General features: G+C 40.0%; 1 protein-coding gene across 2 annotated transcripts in view; it reads right to left on the minus strand.

Moving 5' to 3' along the window:
• lamb4 (laminin, beta 4) overlaps window positions 1-20,793 on the minus strand; it is a 116,534-nt gene that overhangs the window by 47,604 nt on the left and 48,137 nt on the right. For both annotated transcript variants that reach the window (XM_048554077.1, XM_048554078.1), the window contains exons 15-23: window positions 20,065-20,193; window positions 18,762-18,941; window positions 17,798-17,919; window positions 15,488-15,608; window positions 13,714-13,891; window positions 12,325-12,468; window positions 8,774-9,005; window positions 5,740-5,897; window positions 3,582-3,806 (exon numbers count right to left, since the gene is read on the minus strand). In XM_048554077.1, coding sequence (XP_048410034.1) covers window positions 3,582-3,806; window positions 5,740-5,897; window positions 8,774-9,005; window positions 12,325-12,468; window positions 13,714-13,891; window positions 15,488-15,608; window positions 17,798-17,919; window positions 18,762-18,941; window positions 20,065-20,193 — 1,489 coding nt within the window. The remainder of the gene's footprint in view (window positions 1-3,581; window positions 3,807-5,739; window positions 5,898-8,773; window positions 9,006-12,324; window positions 12,469-13,713; window positions 13,892-15,487; window positions 15,609-17,797; window positions 17,920-18,761; window positions 18,942-20,064; window positions 20,194-20,793) is intronic.

A 20,793-nucleotide genomic window follows, 5' to 3' on the forward strand; every position in this document is an offset into this window, starting at 1 on the left:
ATAGCTGGTTCATTAATAAAATTAAAGAACTGCAGATGCAAGATATATTGAAACAGACAGAAAGTTCGGGAGAAACTCAATAGGTCTGGCAGCATCTGCAAGGAGAAAAAACAGAGTTAACATTTAACAAAAGGATTTTGGCGACAGTGTTTAAAAATTAAGAGCTCAATCTTCTGGAAGCATGATTTTAAAACATTATGTATCTCCTAGAGTATGAATGAAGATTTGTTTTGCTGTGTGTGTTTAAGGCAGGAGTGAGAAAACGTCAAGCAATGAGCTTATGAGACTGCAGGAAATCCATGTAATTTAGTTGAGTTTGAGTTGGGCAGTTTGAAAAAGACCTGATCACAGTTGGATGTACACTCTCTTTCAGAAAATGGAGAATGTTTGGTGCAGTTAAGGAAATAAGTTACTGCTGTGAAAGTGTGTAGTTTGTGAAACTTGCACACCTAGGACTGCAGGTTATTAAGGCTGAAAAAGTCTAAGCTCTGAGTTGTGTGAGTGGTTAAGGGAAAATTCTTCACAGTTCACATCAGCTAGAATTCCTCTGGATTCTTTGAGTAACAGTGATAGGATGTTATGGGGAAGAGGTGGGATTGTGTGGACTCCCAGCCCAGCTCATTCCCTCCCCCCACTGCTTCCCAAAACCAGCCCAGCCTGTCTCCGCTTCCCTAACCTGTTCTTCCTCTCACCCATCCCTTCCTCCCATCTCAAGCCGCACCTCCATTTCCTACCTACCACCTCATCCTGCCTCCTTGACCTGTCCATCTTCCCTGGACTGACCTATCCCCTCCCTACCTCCCCACCTATACTCTCTCCACCTATCTTCTTTTCTCTGCATCTTCGGTCCGCCTCCCCCTCTCCCCTTATTTATTCCAGAACCCTCACCCCATCCCCGTCTCTGATGAAGGCTCTAGGCCCGAAACGTCAGCTTTTGTGCTCCTGAGATGCTGCTTGGCCTGCTGTGTTCATTCAGCTCCACACTTTGTTATCTTAGGTGGGATTGTGTCTTGCCTTGTGTTCTGAAATCTTTTAAATTGTGTTCTATGTAAACAGCTTGGTTTGTTTTATGTCATATTTTATTTCTTTTGTGTACTAAACTTTTGTTCTATTATTAAATCTAAATCTGCAGCCTGGTATGCTTGTCTTTCAATTAATTTTGGCCATGTTAAATTTAAAAATACAAAATACAAACTGTCAAGTCAGACTTCAATCCAGGGACCTGACTTGTCCAGTAGTCACCTCAGCTGGGATTATACCATTTTCTTCAGGGAACAAAATATGCCAGTGTGTCTCCAAATCTACAGCATTGTGGCTGACTCCTAACTCTCCTCTGATGGTCTATGAAGTTATGCAGTTTATGTCAAACAGATGCAACTGGATGGATCATCCAGCATTGTCTTCTGCAGCAGAAATGTAAATGTATACAGTATACCATCGATTCTGCACAGTCCTTCTCACTGACATCTAGGCATATGATGGAATTGGGAGTGTTCTCCTTGAAAACCTTGAGCAATAAGCTGATTATTACTTGCTGCTAAACCTCACTATCCACCTTCTCCATTTGAGGATGAACAATAAATGCTGGCTTTTCCAGTAACATTCACATCAAATGAACAATTCAAATAAAAGGACAATTTTGACAACTTTATCAAAGTCTGTATGAATACATTTTTTCCAAATTTATTAATGCAACCATGATCAATAAGTTTGGATCTTTTTTACTGTATACACCAAAGAGAATGGATTACATTTGTCATGTTTCATGGATGATGTTATATATATGCTGCTTGGTTAAAACCAACAACATTTAGAACTACAACAAATAACCTCAGAAACCAAGGTTCAAACCAACCAGTCTGGGCCATCAATGCTACCAAAGGACAAAATAGGACAATAAAATTTCAGCTATTGAAAACCCACTTAGCTACCATGTAGTTCATTGTGGTGATGGTTGAAGGTTACAACAGATTTTACTGTGTTGCAAGATTTCCTGAGACAGCCGACACTTCACTGGATAAATATTGCAGTTGGTTGAGAGACAGGACAAAAATAGCACAATTTTGACAGTATTAGACAGAAACTTTCAAAAGTTGATTGAGGGAGGCTACTCATAGGTAAAGAATTGGTAGGTAAGTGGAAGGCCTTTAAAAATGAGATCATGAGAGTTCAGAGACAATACGTTCATGTTAGTGTGAAGGTCGAGGTTGGTAAGTGTAGGGAGTGCTGGATGACTAGAGACATTGAGGCTCTGGTCATAGAAAACAGGAGGCATATGTCAGGTATGGACAGCTGGGATCAAGTGGATCCCACGAGGTGTATAAGGGCAGTGGGAGTAAACTTAAGGAAGTCAAGTGGGCAAAAATGGGACATGAGATAACCTTGGCAAATAGAGTTAAGGAGAATCGAAAGAGATTCTATAAGTACATTAAAAGCAAAAGTGTAGCTAGGAAGAGAATACGGCCCCTTAAAGATCAACGTGGCCATTTATGTGTGGAAACACAGGAGAGGGCTGAGATACTAAATGAGTATTTTGCATCTGTATTTATTTACTGTGGAGAAGGACATGGAAGGAAACTGGGGAAGCAAATACTAATGTCTTCAGAAGTTCATTTTACAGAAGAGGAGGTGCTGCATATTTTAAAATGCATTAAGGCAGATAACTCCCTGGGTCCTGATCAAGTATTTCCCTGGCTGTACAGGACAATGGTGAGGCCACTTTTAGAATGCTGTGTACAATTCTGGTAGCCCTTCTATAGGAAAGATGCTGCTAAACTTGCAGAAAAGATTTACAAGGATATTGGTAGGTCTGGAGGATTTGAGCTATAGGGACAGGCTAAATAGACTCAGGCTATTTTCCCTGGAGCAGTGGTGGCTGAGGGGTGACCTTGTAAAGGTTGATAAAGTCACGAGGGGCATGGATAGGCTGAAAAGTCAAAGCCTTTTTCCCAGGGTAGAGAAATCTAAAAGGAGAGGATGCAGGTTTAAGGTAAGAAGGGAAAGATTTAAAAAGGACCTGAGGGGTAACTTTTTCATACAGAGGGCGGTGTGTGTTTGGAATGAATTGCTAGAGGAAGTGATGGAGGCTGCATAATTACAACATTACAAAGGCACCTGGATGGGTGCATGCATAGGAAGGGTTTAGAGGGAAATGGGCCAAATGTTGGCAAATGGGATTAGGTCAGATTGGGATATCTGGTCAGTGCAGCCAAGCTGGACAAAAGGGTCTGTTTCTGTGCTGTATGACTCTAGCAGAATGTGCCGCTTGGGCAAGAATTTTAGCATGTTACCAGTTTTATAACTAGATACCTTAGCAGGTTAACAGTGGCAAAACACACTTCAACCCTGCTTCTGGTGCAAAAATGCTGAATTTCTGTACATTGGAATTCTCATATTTTCACTGGGTCTGTCAGTTTCAGTAATTGTTGTTAGTACCTAGGATTCTGCATCACTCATTCTGAAGCCTAGGTTGCAAATATATTGGAGAAATTCTACAGAGACTGTCTTTAGGATGTGTTGAGCCAGAACTTGAACACTTGTATACAAACTAGCTGAAATAATTAACCTCCTGAGAATCTTACGTCTGCAATCCTTGTTCAGAGCAGATCCATGATATCCTGGTTTGCAGTACTGGCAGTTTGGTCCATAGGTGTTATGCAGGCATTTCAAACACTTGCCTGTCTGCTGGTCACATGACCCTGGGTCTCTCCTGTCAATGTTATCATTGCAGCTGCAAGGCAAACAGCGATCTCCAATTCCTATCAGAGTGCCATAGAATCCAGGAGAACATCTCTCACAGTGAATTCCTGAACAGGAAGACACAAATAGTTTAATACCAGCATAGATATAGACTAGCTTTCATCTGATGGAATGTGGTGACGTCACCATCGTCATAAACCTAGATATCAAGTGAAATACAGATTAAATACATTGCTCCAGCAAATAAATATGCAGCAAATTTATTAGAGTTGTGAAAATTATTAAGTTAGCTATCAGATCACATTTTCCACTCCTATTCCTCAAATCCCTCCCTTAATGTAACTTTCTGATCCTTATGTTACAGCCAGGGTTCACAGTTGCTGGGAATGCAGGTTAGAAATGGGACCGTAACTGTAATGGCACTGCCAACTGTCTGATCTGTACACTTGTAAAGTGTGAATATACTCATATTCATTCATTTCATAAATATTCAATATCATGGTGGTTCAGTGGTTAGCACTGCTGCCTCAAAATGGCAGGGATCCAGGTTCCATTCCACCCTCAGGCAACTGTCTGTGTGGAGTTTCCACATTCTCCCTGTGTCTGTGTGGGTTTCCTCTGGGTGCTCCAGTTTCCTCCCACAATCCAAAGATGTGCAGGTTAGGTGAATTGGCCATGCTAAATTGCTCATAGTATTCAAGGATGTGTAGATTAGATGGGTTGCAGGGGATTGAGTCTGGCTGGGATGCTCTGAGAGTCAGTGTGGACTTGTTGGGCCAAAGGACCAGTTTCCACTCTGTAAGTACACTAAGATACAATCATAATTTTTGTATAATTTATTCATCTTAGTTTCTCAGTTGTAACGATCACAACAAACTTCAATAGCATACGCTAACAAAGAAATTACATGGCACATTTTACTTGTAAAATATGCCAAAACTTTTCACAGAAGTATTATTAATCATAATTTGGCACTGAATTATGTAAGGGAATAACAGAGGCAATGGCCACATATTTGGTTGGAGAGCTATGTTATAAAAGAAGTTTTGAAGGAGGAATGGAAAATAATGATGTTTACAGTCAAGATTCCAAAGTTAACAGACTTTACAGCTGAAGGATCGCAATGATGAATTCATTAAAATTGTTTCTGCTCAAGAAACCTGAGCAATAGGAGTGCAGAGGCCACATGCCTTCTAGTTTGTGTTTTTGGATTGCATGTTAACTTCAGCAGTGATCTTATGCCATCCGGGCAGGGCTGGAGAATATTACAGAGAGTAGACATTTTAAAATCTGAAGTAGATAATATTTTTTCAGGCAAAGGAATTAAGGGATGAAGGCCAAAGGCAGATAAATTGAGTTAGGCTGCAAATCAGCCATGATCTCATTGAATGGAGGAACAGGCTTGAGGGGCTGAATGGCCTACCTATGTTTCTATGTTCCTGAAGTGGTCTGAGGCTATGGAGGGATTTGAAAACATGAATGAGAATGCTAACATTGTGATATTGTTTGGATGACTTCAAGATTATGTCGGGTAGATGATGGAAGTCGAGCAATTGGTGTACTATAATGATCAAGTCTCTGAATAAAAACAGAAAGATGAAGGTTTTGGAAACAGATGAACTAAGATGAGGCAGACATGAGTGATTACAGTATTATGGAGCTGCCAACAGACTGTCTTATAGATATCAGAGCTCATCTCAGCATTAAATATGGCACCAACATTGCAAAGAGTCTAGTTCAGTCTCAGATGAATGTCAGGATTAGGTGTGGAGTTCATGGTCAGAGAATGGCGTTGGTGCCAGGGCCCAAAAATATTACTTGGAAGAGATTACCCGAGTAATCACTGTAGTAACAGAACACAATACAGTGTGTCCACACAGCTTTCTGATACTGATATGAAAATGCCACCTGCTAATGGGGTGTTGACCAAAAGTGAAAGTTAAAAACAGGTCAAGGTAATCAGGAGAGGAAAACGTGCACCTTATACAATGTTGTATTATCAACAACTGTAAACTAGAATACACGGAATAATCTTCACACCTGAATGGCCTTCGAGGCAGTTACAAACCAATTGTCGAGTTGTAAGGTCTTCGTAACATGAACGGGCAAAATAACGCCCACTGTTTGGAATTTCAGGACACTGACATGGTCGACAAGGTTCACTTAAACTTGGATTTCCGAAGTAACCTTCACTACATCTGCCAAGACAGAAATGGAATTTTAACTCACATGTAAAGAAATTTTTGCAAACATTCACCCACATTCCAGGAAACAGGAATAATAATAGAAATCATGCTGATTTATCATTTTGATTCATTCATGGGATGTGGGTATGGCTGGCTTGGAGAATATTTATTTTTCCTCCCCAACTGTCCTTATAAAGATCGTGAGCTGCATTCATGAATGTGGGGTAGGTGCTCATGCAGGGCTGCTGAGAAAACAGCTCCTGGATTTTAACCCAGGAACAGTGAAATAACCACAATTTACTTCCAAGTCAAGAACATGTGCAGCTAACCTGATGTCCCTATGCATCTGGTGCTCTTGTCCTAGGAGGTAGAGATTATTGATTTGGAAAGTGCTGTCCTAGGAGTCTTGTTGAATTTCTGCTGTGTGTTTTACAAATGGTATCTACTAATATTACTGGGCATTAGTGATGGAGTGAATATATGTTAAAGTTGGACATTCTGTCTTTGATGGTATCAAGCTTCTTGGATGTTGGAGCTGCCCTTATCCAGAGAAATAGAAAGCATTCCCCATACTACTGCCTATCCCTTCTGCATGATGGACTGGCTTTGGGAATGCAGTGAGTTAATCACATCAACATTCATAGCCTCTGACCTGCTCCTGAAGTCGCAGTATTTATATGGCTGACTTAGTTCAGTTTCTGCTCATTCATAACCCCTAAGATGTCATTAGTGGGACATTCAATGATGGCATTGCCATTATATGTCACGGGGTGAAGGTTAGGTTCATTCATATTGGAGGTGATCATTACCTGACACTTGTGTGGCATGAGTATTGCTCCTGCTGGATATTGTGCCAGTCTTGTGGCAAGGACACTACTTCAGTATCTGAAAAGTCACAAATGGTGCTGAACATTGGACATCATCAGCAAACATTATTAGGGACTCGAGTGTTTCAGGTCGCCACTGGTTGCCTGGTCTCTTAGCCTCATATGTACACTTGGCTGAGAACCCATGCAACCATTGCATTATTGAAAAAACTGTATCCCCCAACTCTAATTACAGCTCTGATCTCTATCATTTTCACAATCATTGTTTGAACAGGATTGCGTGGTCTTAAGTTCCTTATGGTTTCAGGGTTTCAAACTTTACAAGTTTTTTAACTTTAAGCAACTTCCAATGATTAACATTTTTCTTACACATCCACTGCCATTAAGGGCTATTTGCTTCTGAATAGTGTAGGGTTTTTGAATGAGGATGGAAGTACCATATCTTGGAATGAAGGGAAGGAGGGGAGATGTATGAAGGACCATTTGGACCATACCTTGCAATGAGGGGCATAGCCATCTTTTCAAAAGGTTCCCTCATGCAGATTGTAATTCTGATGTGCCGTGAGCCACGCTCCTTTTACACTGTGAAGGCGCAGGCCATACCTATCTCTGCAATGGAGCCAGCTGCTAATGATCACAACTATCACCCATTGTTATAAGACAGTCTGAAAAACTGGAAACCCTGGGAATGGAGTGGGGAATCAGGGAGTTGGGCACTGTTTGCCATTTTGAAATGCTTTCTGAATCAACTCACTTCAGCAGAAAACAATCTATGATGACAACCGGGAAATGTTAGGTACACAAAACGCAGCCCAGCAGGACACTCCATGGACTAGATTTATCCACCCATTTTCCTGCCTCAGCAATCATTGTGTGAAGAAGCAGATGCATTTATGTTATATCCTGCTGGTAGTCAGAATACAAAGATTTAATTTAATCTGCTGACAAATGATAATAGAAGCATTTTATTACCAGTATTGAAGTTGGCACTAGGAATGGAAGTGCCCCACTTATAGAAATCATATAATGCTGTTAGATATAGTGCAGAAATAAAACAAAGAAACCCACAGAGACCCAGTGGGCCGCAGTGCATCTTTTTGTACCCTATACCCCTCTAAACCAATAGCATACTGAGACTGGCAAAATCTTGTGCCATCTATACTATTGATAGCAAGCACTGTTTGCTGACCACAGCTATTTTTGTTATGTGGCATCACAGGCAACCACATTTATAGAGTAACTGTGTTTTCTATCATATCCAAAACAAGTCACTAAAGGTAAGCATGCAGGTGCAGCAGGCAGTAAAGGAGACAAATGGTACGTTGGCCTTCATTGAGAGAGGTTCGAGCACAGGAGCAGGGATGTGTAATTGCAGTTAGGCAGGGCCTTGGTGAGACCACTCCTAGAGTATTGTGTGCAGTTTCGGTCACCTTTTCTGAGGAAGGATGCTCTTGCTGTTGAGGAAGTGCAGCGAAGGTTTACCAGGCTAATTCCAGGGATGGCGGGTGTGATGTACGAGGAGAGATTGACTCGGTTGGGGTTGTTTTCTTTGGAGTTCAGATGAATGAGGGGTATCTCATTAGAGACTTATAAAATTCTAACAAGACTAGACAGAGTAGATGTCGAGACTATGTTCCCAATGTTGGGTGTGTCCACAACAGGGGTCACAGCCTGAGAATTCAGGATAGACCATTTAGGATGGAGGTGAGGAGACATTCCTTCACCCAAAGAGTGATGAGCCTGTGGAATTCACTACTGCACGCAGTAATTGATGCTAAAACATTGAATTTATTAGAGTGGCAGCTAGATATAGCACTTGATGTGAATGGGATCAAAGATTATGGGGAGAAAGCAGGATTAGGCTGTTGAATTGAGTGATCAGGCATGATTGTGGTTAATGGTGTAGCAGATTTGAAGGGCCGAAAGGCCTCTTCCTGCTCCTATCTTCTATGTTTTTATGTAATCCACTTACAAATAGGTTTCGCTGACATCGCTGCCTGGATTTCATTTATAATTAAACTTAATCATCATTCAACCAGCAATAATGTTACAGCTCCGTACCGCTCACAGTTATTTCCGGTGGTGAATGCTCTGCAGTTCTGACAGGCTCCTGTTTGAGGATCACAGGATTCCGAATGACTATTACACTGACATGGACGACAGGTTGGGAATCCGTAATATCCAGGCTGGCAGCGGTCACAGGCACGGCCAATAGTATTTCTGTGGCAGCGACACTGTCCAGTTCTCTGGTCACAAATTGAATCAATGGCCCCTTGACGGTCACAGTAACAGGCTGGAAAAAGAAAGTGTAACAACATTAACTTGAAGCAAATTCTGATCAATGGAAATAAGAACAGCACCTAGGTCTAAAAGGCCATGACTCAGATTGAAGCACGCTTTAGTTCAGCACTCTCTCCCTACAGCACCAAATTGTTAAGTTTTTAAAAAATTGACAGCATATCATTTTTTCTTTCTAACCATAAGGGCATGAGAGCTACTATTAAATTGGCCCAGTCAAAAGGCCACTGGTTCCAGTTGGTGAAAGCCCATGTAACAATTTCACTTTCCATTTAAGGACAACATAAAACATTTTGTTCAATTGTAACACCTGATAAGTATTAATAAGATGGGAGGGCAGGCTTTAGTTTCCTCACGTCATTTTCAGTTGTATGAAAACCAATTTTGTTTACATCAAGAACATTAGAGATTTATTTGATTCAGATTTGCCAGCATCAATTTTTAATACATGGTTCAAATCCATTTTTTACAAAATAATTCCGTAGTGGGGATTGAAGTAAGAATAGAATATCAAGAAAAAAAATACCCAAAGATCTCCTTTGGAACATTAGCCACAATTTCAAGTAAGTGGTCATGATGTAGAAATGCATGGCGTAAGCTGCAGAAATGAAAAATGGATCATTCTAAGGAATGCATTTTCAACATAATCTTGCAATTCTTGCAACACAACATGTTTGCATTGAACTGTCCCCGTAGAAAAATGAGGAAGATATTTGCCTTTAGCCAATGAATACAGCAATAAGGGAGTCCATGATATGGGTCTTGGAAATTCTAGGTGAATTATTTAAACATTATCAGTGGCAGCAATACCAGCACAGTGGTAGCAAGCAGGCACAATACAGACTTGCAGGAAAGTGAGTGGGACAATAATGGATAATTAGGGAAATTGTCTCAGAACAATGAACGTCCTCATACTATTCTCATGCTTGAACACATTTGAATAATCTTTCAGAAACTATGCAGACTTTGTATAGTTTGGAAAAGTATCAAGACCCATATTTATCATGTTCATTTTCTTCTTCACAAGCAAATAATCTGATTGCAAACTGTTGGAAATGTACTGCAAAGCACCATTGCCGTGTTCTTGTATGAACAAACTGATATTAAGGTAACTTATTCAAAACAAACAAGTAAGGGGTTTATCTTTAAAGAAAAAACACACGGTGTATGAAAGGCATGTTTGTAGATAATTGAGTATGAGTAGTTCCAAAATCAATACACAGTGTACAGCTGGGATAACGAATTACAGTATTTGTCAGACTGATGATAAAAACATTCAACTGCTATCCAGCCTGACGTGATATGGCATCAATTGTAAAATGAGACAAGTTAAAAAGCAGACTTTGACAAGGGAGCCTCTGAAATGTCCACCTTCTTCCTCAACTGAGGATTCCCCAGCTCTGTTGTCAACAGGGCCCTCAACCAGGTCTAACCCATCTCCCGCACTTCTACCCTCACCCCTTCTCTTTCAGCGATAGGGTTACCCTTATCCTCACCTACCATCCCACCAGCATCCACATCCAGAAGATGATCAAATGCCATTTCCACCACCTCAAGCAAGATGCTACCACCAGACACATATTCCCCTCCTCTCCCTTGTTCGCCTTCCACAGGGACTGTTCCCTATGGGACACACTGGTCTACACTTCCTTCACCCCCAACACCTCCCCACAGCCCTACGGCACCTTCCCCTGTAACCAGCAAAGGTGCAACACGTACCCATTTACCTCGTCCCTCCCCAGTATCCAAGGGCCCAAACATACCTTCCAGGTGAAGCAACACTTCACCTGCACTTTCCAGAATCTAGTCTATTGCATTCACTGCTCACAATGTGAGTCTCCTTTATATTGGGGAAATGAAGCATAGACTTGGTGACCGCTTCGCAGAGCATCTACGTTCTGCTCGCAAAAAAGACCCTGAACTACTTGCCGTCTGCCACTTCAATGCACCACTCTGCTCCCTGGTCAACATCTCTGTCTCTGCTTGCTGCGGTGTTCCAATGAATCCGAAGGCAAGCTGGAGGAACAACACCTCATTTTCTGCTTGGGGACTCTACGGCCCGCTGGACTCAATATTCAGTTCAATAATTCTAGCAAACTCTCCCATGTCCCACCCCCCACCCCACACACCAGGTCTTGTTATCTCCCCCTACCGCATCCCAAAACCAGCCCAGCTTTTCCTGCCTCCCTAACCTGTCCTTCCTCCCACCTATCCCCTCCGCCCACCTCAAGCCCTACACCCATCTCCCACCTACTAGCCTCATCCCACCCCCTTGACCTGTCTGTCCTCCTTGGACCGACCTATTCCCTCCTTAACTCCCCACCTACACTCACCTTTACAGGCTCCATCCCTGCCTCTTTGACCTGTCTGTCTCCTCTCCACCTATCTTCTCCTCGTATCCATCTTCTAACCTCCTCCCCCTCTCTCCCTGTTTATTTCAGAACCCCCTTCCCCTCCCCCATTTCTGAAGAAGGGGCTAGGCCTGAAATGTCAGCTTTCCTGCTCCTCCGATGCTGCTTGGCCTCTTGTGTTCATCCAGCTCTACACTTTGTTATCTCAGATTCTCCAGCATCTGCAGTTCCTACTGTCTCTGATACAAGCTACTCCTGTTCCTTTTTCTGTGTTCTTGTATAAATAGCAAGGTAATTTATTCGAAACAAACAATTTGCAGTTTTACACTCTGAGTCGGACTATAAAGATGTAATGCATCATCCTAATAGTTTTATGGAAATAGGAAATAACATTCTGGAGGGAATAAACAGAAAGTGAAATGCATCAACCAACAGGTATATGGTACGTGATAGCAATTGGACTGTGTACTTAAGGAAATATAAAAAAATCCTTTGTGCAAAGGATCTTTTAGTTTGACAGGAAGCAGTGTTAGTTACATTCTGCTGATATTACACAAAAACTGCTGCTAAACAGTTGATATCTTAAGGAAAATTTACCAGTATTTTTGGCAGATAGTAAAAGGAACAGAAAAGGTTAATCTTTATCATTACACAAGGAGGACAATAAAAACATCATTATGCTAAGAGCTGATCTTTGTCAGCACAGGAAATTCCTGCAGCTTGAAAGGTTTTTGGATTGTTGGAGCACGTTCAGTTTAATATTTAATAATTTTAGTGTATGGTGGAACTAAAACAAAGTAAAATAGGAAAAGGGTCTGAAAACTGAATATTCTGCACTTATATAATTACCAGATAATAATATAGTTCAATAATGAACACTTATATACACCATTGAGCCTTCAAAAATATTCATCAAACTTGCCTTTAACTAATTATTCCTAACCACATTTCTGACTGACTTACATGAACAGCTATTGGCACCAAATCCATAAAATCCTGGGGCACAGGAGTCACAGCATCGTCCAATCACACCAGGCTTACACTGGCATTGGCCACCAAATTTGCTGCAGATTTGACTGATTGAGCCCTGAGGATTACAGCAACAGGCTGTGGAATATACATAAGAAACTCCAATCAGTTAGCAGGAAATGTATTTAAATCTAAAAATTGTAGTTATGCAAAAATGAATTCCATTACATCTGTAGTTAGATGGTTTGGACCAAATCGTAGCACCTAACAATGTTATAGACTTCATTAATTCCTCCTATCTAATTTTCACACTTTGTAGTGAAGCACTGGGTTCAAGGCAGAATTGGGGAACAATGCAAGGGCAAGGTGCAAAGGCAATTCCATGGGTTTCCCACTTGGTGAGTTAAGTTAAAACCTACTCACCACCACCTCCAATCAGGTCAACCGTATCATGCTTGCAAAATGGGAGAGGGCTGTTACTTGCACCATGATAGGTCTGCACTGTTAGTTTTCTCATGTGTGATATTAGATAGTAAGTGCCTGGTTGACAACGTGGCTAAGACTAATCCTGTTTTTGCTAAGCACCCACACGTGCATAGAGATCAGGAATGAGAATGCTTGCTAATTTCTCCCTTGCTTTGTTCGAAACAGCGATAGTCTAGTGAATTCAGCAGGATTGAACTTCACACCTACCGCTCTGTATAATTTTATTTTTTTTAATTCACTCATGGAACATGAGCCTTGTGGCTGATGTTACACTGAGCTGCAAGTTTATCTATTTGTTGTGCTGTGTATCCCGAATTTTGTTTTATCAGCTAAATTGTTGTTTCATAAATAATCAGTGAAATGTTGACAATTTTCATCAGTGTTATTTCTGATTTGTAAATTATGCCGTGTAATTTCACCAGGTTGGTAGTTAAATCTATTGACATGGTAGTCAAACAAAATATTTTTGAGAAATAGGCATGGTTTTGCAGTTCATGAATTAAATATGTTATTAATATGAAGTTGTTACTGGGTCCTTTTGTGCAACGATCAGGCTGCTAGTGTCGACTAAGAAAACATTAAAGAGTCTCTAATGGGATTTGTGTAGTTATCGAGACTAATGTCAGATGCTAATAAGGCCATCTTTAAATCTAAATAATATCCTTTAGGGAGGGAAATCTGTCATGTTTGTATGGCCTGCATGTGACTCTGAACCCATAGCAATGTCATTGACTCTTAAATCCTCTCTGGGAAATTAGGGATGGAGAATAATTACTGGCTTGGCCAGTGATCCTTACATCCCAAGAGTGAAATAAAAATAAGACGGCCTTTTTCTTTCATTTTAGTGTTTAGAACTCATATAACATTAATTTCTTCCTCTGAGGCTCTAATACTCACGAACAGCTCCATTGTGGATGCGAGCAGACATGCTGGCTATCAGTCTCTCACATACTTCTGGTATAGTCTGAGGTACCACTTGATAGGCAACATCGACACATTGATATCGTCTGTACTCATCTAAATCTGTTTTACTGCTGAAATCCTCCAGAGAGTTAATCATTGGAATCAGACCCAGCTAATGACAAAAGAAATAAAAATCTCATTAGTCACCAACAGTGCTCAGGGACTTGTGCAGCAGGCTTGTGGGATAGGGGGCTAGTACAACACTCCCGTGGAACATGGAGAAGCCCAGTTCTGGAGAAGGGTCCCGACCTGAAACGTCAACTTTCCTACTTCTTTGATGCTGTCTGGCTTCCTAAGTTCCTCTAGCTTCATACTGCATTAGACTCTGATTCCAGCATCTGCAGTTTTTGCTATCTCCCACTGTTAGCAAGCTTCTGTGTACCAATTCCGGTTAACAATAATTATCCTATGACACTGACGTAAATAATCCTTGATTAACATTTATCCATGGCTGAATGTGTGCCGATCTCCAAAGAAGCTGGTTGTAATCATCCCAGCCCGTAAACATTGTTGGAAATGTTACTCAGGGTGGTGCCTTAGGTCCAGCTATCATTAGCTACTTCATTAATGGCCTGACCTCCAGAAAGTCAGGCAGGGTACTTTGTTGATAACTGATCCTCTTAGCAATTATGTGGAGAACACATTATTCTTGACTCGCTGTGCAGCAAGCCTGGGCAACATGCAAACTTAAACTGCCAAGCAGGAGCCATATCTGAATGCCAAGCAATTTGCATTTCCAATAAGATGGAACCCAACCACCTCTTCATGACATTCAATGTTAATGATATTTTAGAATCCCCTATTCTCAATATTCAGGGCCATCACGGATCGAAAACTTAACCAGATAATCTCTTAAATACCATGGTTATATGAGGAGGCCTGAGGCTAATCATTCTCTGGTGAGTAACAACTTTTGACCCACAAATCCTCACCACTACCTACCAACTGTCCTAAGAATGACAAAAGACAATTTTTTAAATGGAAATCCAACATTGGTGTTTCTAATGCCGCACTGTTTTCTTACAACTAAATGTGAAAAGTAAAACTGGTGGACATGTCTATTAGTTTACAATTCAGATGGGAAATAAAGTCGATAATGTAATAAAGTTCACAAAAAATGCAATTAATATTCAAAAACAATTTTGAGCTGTACAACGTTTAGATATGTTGATAAGCAATTTACGTGAATCCACAAGTTTGTTCTTCCTATTGATTAATACCACATGGCAAATACTGTTTCTTGATTGCAAAGCTTAATACCTGAATTATTTTCCTTGTTTTATTAAATGATGACCTTGAATCTCTGGTAAAAATGATATAATAGTTCAGCTTAAGAGCTGAGCTTGTTTTAAACTATTTCACAATGCTCCATTATACCATGAAAACCACAAAGTTCAATTAATTAAGTAGCAAATACTTTACAGTGTGTATCATCTAATTACACCTTCTGTTGTTGATGCCTCTTTTAAAGAAAATCAGGATGAGTTATCACACATCTCTATGGCCATCACATCCTGAGGTTTAGCCTCAATCCCTGATCTTTTAGCCCAGAGGTAGGATCACTACCACTGCAGCATAAGACCATGATATCTGTGATTCTTGGTAATGTTTTCAGCATCATCAGAATTTAAAATAACTGGTGCTATGATGTTGCCACTTTACAAACACACCCTAAATTGCAACAACAAGAAGATTTAACTTTGCTTACAGAATCAATCAAGATGTGATTGCTGAACTGACTGTTTGGCGTAGGAGATGAATTGAAGTAAATCTCCACGATGTACTGTACTGAGGGCTCCAGGCAAATTGGAGTATTAAGAAATGTGATCCTGTTTATCAAGAAACACAAAGCTATTATTATAACATAACACATATAACAATATTGTTAAATATTTATTATGGACAGCTACGCAGTAGAAACAATCTCATTCTTTATTTGGGTTATTCTTTCTATTGAATGATATGAACATGCTTTTAAACTATACTTTTCAACTCACTATTAGTTCACAGCACAATGTTAATTAACGTGCATGGATTCCCCTGCTAATGTTGCATCCAATGGCATGTGACACCATTCTGTCATTCTATAATATTGAGAGCAAATGTCTGCTGCTCACCTTAATCCTGTGAATGATCACGATAAACAATTGACATAATCTATTCTGTAAAATCCTGCAAGTTTAAAACCGCCTAGAGGCGTTGTGATGCTGTGTACTATCTCTGTCTATAATAACACTAACCTGCTTATTGAATAGAATCTTAGTTGAGAATGTTCAATATGAGATGACAAATTACAGTGACACTTGTTTCATGTTTACGAGGGAATATAACAAAAGAGAGGAACAGAAGACTAGTGTTCAGAGTTGTCTCCAGTGATTGTTGGATGACAGTAGGCAAACCTCAATATTTCCTCTGGATGCAAGTTTATTTCATCACCAGAGGTTCAGAAGATAATTGCCAATGCTGCAAAGAGCACAGTTTCAGGTGATATTTGAGCATAAGAGCACTCCAAAGGCAGAATTCAATTACAGTGAAGAAGACTCAGAACATCGGAATCTCAACCATTCTCAACCATTGTGAAGCCAACTGTTAAATTTCTAATTTTAATGCCACCGGTGACCTCTATACTATTGGCTGCAATGTTTAATTATCAATTCTTTGCGAACAGTTCAGAGACAGACCCATATGACATTTATTTTAATGTTTATCTTTCTGAACTCATCTTATTTCTGATCTGCGTGTACGTGTATTGCATTAGGTGCAGTAGATAATCAGAAAGGCTGATTGAATATTTAACATGTATCAATGGGGTTAGAACATAGATTACGGATTACTCTAGCAACTGTACAATGTGCTAGTGGGACCACAACAAGAGTACTGTGAGCAATTTCTGTTCCTTATTTGAGAAAAGATGTTATTTCATTGTAGGCAATTCAGAGAAGTTTAACTAGAACGATTCCTGGACATTACACACTGGAATTTAGAAGAATGAGAGGTGATCTCACTGAAACATGTCAGATTCTTAAGGGGCTTGGCAGTGTAAGTGCTGAGAGGATGTTTCCCCTTATGGGAGAGTATAGGAGAAGAGGGCAGAGTCTCAGAATAGTGCCTCACAATTTCGGATTGAGATGGGAAATTTCTTCTTTCAGAGGTTTGAGAGTCTTTGGATTTCCTTAACACAGAACTGTCAGGGCAGAGTCATTGAGTATATTTAAGGCTGGGATAGTTAGATTCTTGACCAATAGGGGAATCGAGGGTTATGGGGAAGGGGCAGGAAAGTGAATGTGAGGAATGTTGGATTAGGCATGATGAATGACGAAGCAGGCTTGAGGATGAAGCAAACTTGAGGGATGAAATGGCTCACTCCTGTTTCCATTTCTTATGGTTCTGTGGTCTATTAGTTGTCATTGTAGTCATTGATAAACTCACCCCTACCCTTTCTGTTAATTCAGGAAAGCCTGGTTAAATTGTCTCCTTTTAAAACAAGAGTTCCTTTGTGTTTGGGAAAAAAGGTGTCCACAAAGGATTTATTTTTAAATTAAACTTTTTTGTGGCCAACTGAGGGGTGAGTGAATAAATTGGGGGAGCTAGTTCATCCTTCCTCGCCCAGGAGTTAAAATGAATTTGAAGGTTTGAGGTATCCAATCTGGAATGACAACAATCTGAAGAACGTCACAATTCACTATCCTTTTAATCTCATCAATGATAATGACTTTCCAAATCTTTGCCTAAGGCCTTTTAAGTTTTCTTAAATTAATGCACAGAATTTGGGCTGGTTCAACCACCTTGTGAAGGTGCTGAGCTGCTTTCTTGAACTACTGAAGTTCTTTTCTTGTACATATACTTGTAATACCACTAGGGAGGGAATTCCAAGTTAAAATAGCTGCTCCAATAGCTTACAATAGTTTACAAAAATACTCCATTTTCATATGATGCAATGTAAGAAGGGTTAATTTTTAACAAAGGTATGCAAAGTAACTTTGAAAGAAGAGCCAAGTTATTTGCTGTATGCTCTCACCTGCTGGCAGCTGGCAAGGTAACTGGATAAGGTTCCTGTGAGGGCAGGTTATTGCGGCACTGGCTATTACTTGGCTGATTTGTTGGCCGAACGTGAACACTGGCCATCCAATCATCTGTTGACTGTATTGGTGAAATGGAAACATACAGTCATCTATTTTACAAATAATTGGTAATTTTGATTTTGTTTATAATGTGAGAAACCTCAGTGAAGTGCTGACATCCATGGGAAGTTGAAGAAAGAAGTAAAATCAAAATTAGGTAACATCAAGTTCAGGTTTTCAAAGCATGAAGATTATGAGAGGGGAAAAGACTGAAAACAGTAAGGACATACATGGTTTTGACAGATTGGGAATCAATGAAAAGAGACAGCAAAACAAAACGATCTATATAGTGAACTGAACTCAACATATTAATCCAAAGGATGAAGGAAGAGTTTGTACGCTGGTATTTTGCTTTATGAGCCACTATGATTCTATGTTTGTCACGTGATATGCCAAATTACATTCTGCTGTGCTGAAATCTTCCATGGTTCATCGGAACTTCTGTCAGGTGGTGTCTTTGTAGCATTGGGAAAGGAAAAGAAGAAAGTCCCAACAAATATTGATTGACTGCAGTGAAGTAAGTAACGTCAAATGTTAAAACAGAAAGGGAAGGAGAAAGGAGTAGGAAAGAGAAAGCTTGGATATTTGAGATGTATTGAAATTTAAAAGAAGAAATTGTAAAGATGAAAGTCCCAACAAATATTCACTGACTGCAGTGAAGTAAATAACGTCAAATGTTAAAACAAAAAGAGAAGGAGGAAGGAGTAGGAAAGAGAAAGCTTGGAGATTTGAGATGTATTGAAATTGAGAGAACTTTTTTTGTGTATCTCTTTTCTTGAATGCAAGAAAAATGTATGAACAGTGCTTAAATACTGGATGTGTAGTCAGGGTGAAAACCGTGGCATACAGCAGTTCGAATACCTCTAACTCGTAGCGAATAGCTGCTGTGAAATCCATTGGGTATGGAATGTTGTCAACAGTGAATCGCAGTCCTGTTCCATGTCGAACACGAGCAAATCCCAGACCCGTCCAAGTTGTAAGTCTACCAGGAGCAGGTTCCCTGGAAACGATCTGTACCTGGGATTCTGGATTCATGACTTGCTAAAGAAGGGAAATATGACAACATCAGCCTTGTGAGACAACACAGCAGGCTAAGCATCATCAGAGGAGCAGAAAGCTGACATTTTGGGTCTAGACCCTTCTTCAGAAAATTTAAACATCAGCCTTGTGTTATTTTACTTGTTTCATAGTTTCCCTAAAAGAGAATCTCATGGGGTTAGACTTAACAAAGCATGCCCCTCTAACATATAGAACAATTACCCACAAGGACTTTATCTTGTATAGTAAGGAGAAATCCTTAATAAACATCTGTTGTGCTTTACGGCAACAGCTCAAACTTAATTTTGGTAAACTATTTGAGCTGTACTGTTGTTGCTAAGTAGCTTACTTAATTGATAATTGTCTCACTAAATACTGACGTTCCGTAAAGAGCACATTCTGAGCCACACATACAGCTTGCAGATGTGTAACATTCCTCACATGTAGGTGGATCTGTGTTAACCTACTCATAACCCATTCACTTAGGCAGGATTAATATTAAGCCTGATATTACAATGAAGAGGAAAGAAACACTGAGAATGGGATAAGAGGAAGAGAATCAAGAGGGTAGCGATGTTTAGGAGTAGATTTCTGACTTTCAGAAATTCTCTTGTGCACACTGTGCAAGTTTCTGGTTTTTAAAATTTAAATGTATGATCCCTGGAAGCATGAAGTTGTAAATAGTCCTCACATAGCATTATATAACATCATTCTATGGTTACTATCATTAATAATGAGGAGACTCATTAACCTTCATAACCTTGCTTCCATTGAATTGTAGAAAGAAACAGAATGCATATTAAAAATAACCTTAAATGCTGTAGAATCCATATTATGAAGAATAATAAACATCTGTTCTGCTTTAAGGCAACAGCTCAAACTTAATTTTGGTAAACTATCTGAGCTATACTGTTATAGCTAAATAGCTTACTTAATTGATAATTGTGACAGTATTAATTTACATGTAGATTGTCTGGCAAGTGACAAATATTGGAATGGTCAGTCAATCCGATTGTCTCTTCTACCTATTTAAGCACCAGAGAGGGACATTTCACAAATTGTTTTATGTTTGGTGGTTACGAAGTTCTCAACATTGAGAAAATTTCACTTTAGAAACTTTGCATACCCTCTTCCTCTGATGTCGCATATGACGCTTAGTAATCCTGTGAAGTATCAATCTACCGTGATCCACTCGAAAATTATAGCCTTGTCTTCGTAAATACTCATCACATGGTGGAAGAGATGTTGGTCTTACCTGAGAAAAATAACTTATTTCATTATTTAAGAAACTAAAGAATATTGGCTTTTGAGCAGAATCCTCAATGTAATATTTATACGTCTATGAAGCAAATTTTATCCTAGAATCCCTGCAGTGAGGAAGCAGGCCCTTCAGCCCAACAAGCCCACATTGACCCTCAGTGAATCCCACCTGCACCTGTCCCTCTGCAACCCACCTAATCTACACATCCCTGAACGCTATGGGCAATTTAGCATGGCCAATCCTTCTAGCTTGTACACCTTTGGACTATGGGAGGAAACTGGAGTGCCTGGAGGAAACCCATGCAGATACCAGGGGAATGCGCAAACCCCACACAGACAGTCGCCCAAGGCTGGAATGTGAACCCGGGTCCCTGGCGCTGTGGGGCAGCAGTGCTAACCACTGAGCCACCATACCACCTTAAAGACATGGATAACAAGAAAAACATGAGGTTTGGTTGATGCAAATCAATTATAACTATATCATAAAATTATTTATAAGGTATTGTATTTAAACGTTTACATCAGTGATGCTTTTTGTTATACTTTAGAATCCAGGATCTGCTTAGATGATGGCATTGTGATAACATCATTGGAT

This window comes from Stegostoma tigrinum, chromosome 25 (assembly GCF_030684315.1).
Source record: "Stegostoma tigrinum isolate sSteTig4 chromosome 25, sSteTig4.hap1, whole genome shotgun sequence".
In the NCBI taxonomy this organism is placed as follows: domain Eukaryota; kingdom Metazoa; phylum Chordata; class Chondrichthyes; order Orectolobiformes; family Stegostomatidae; genus Stegostoma; species Stegostoma tigrinum.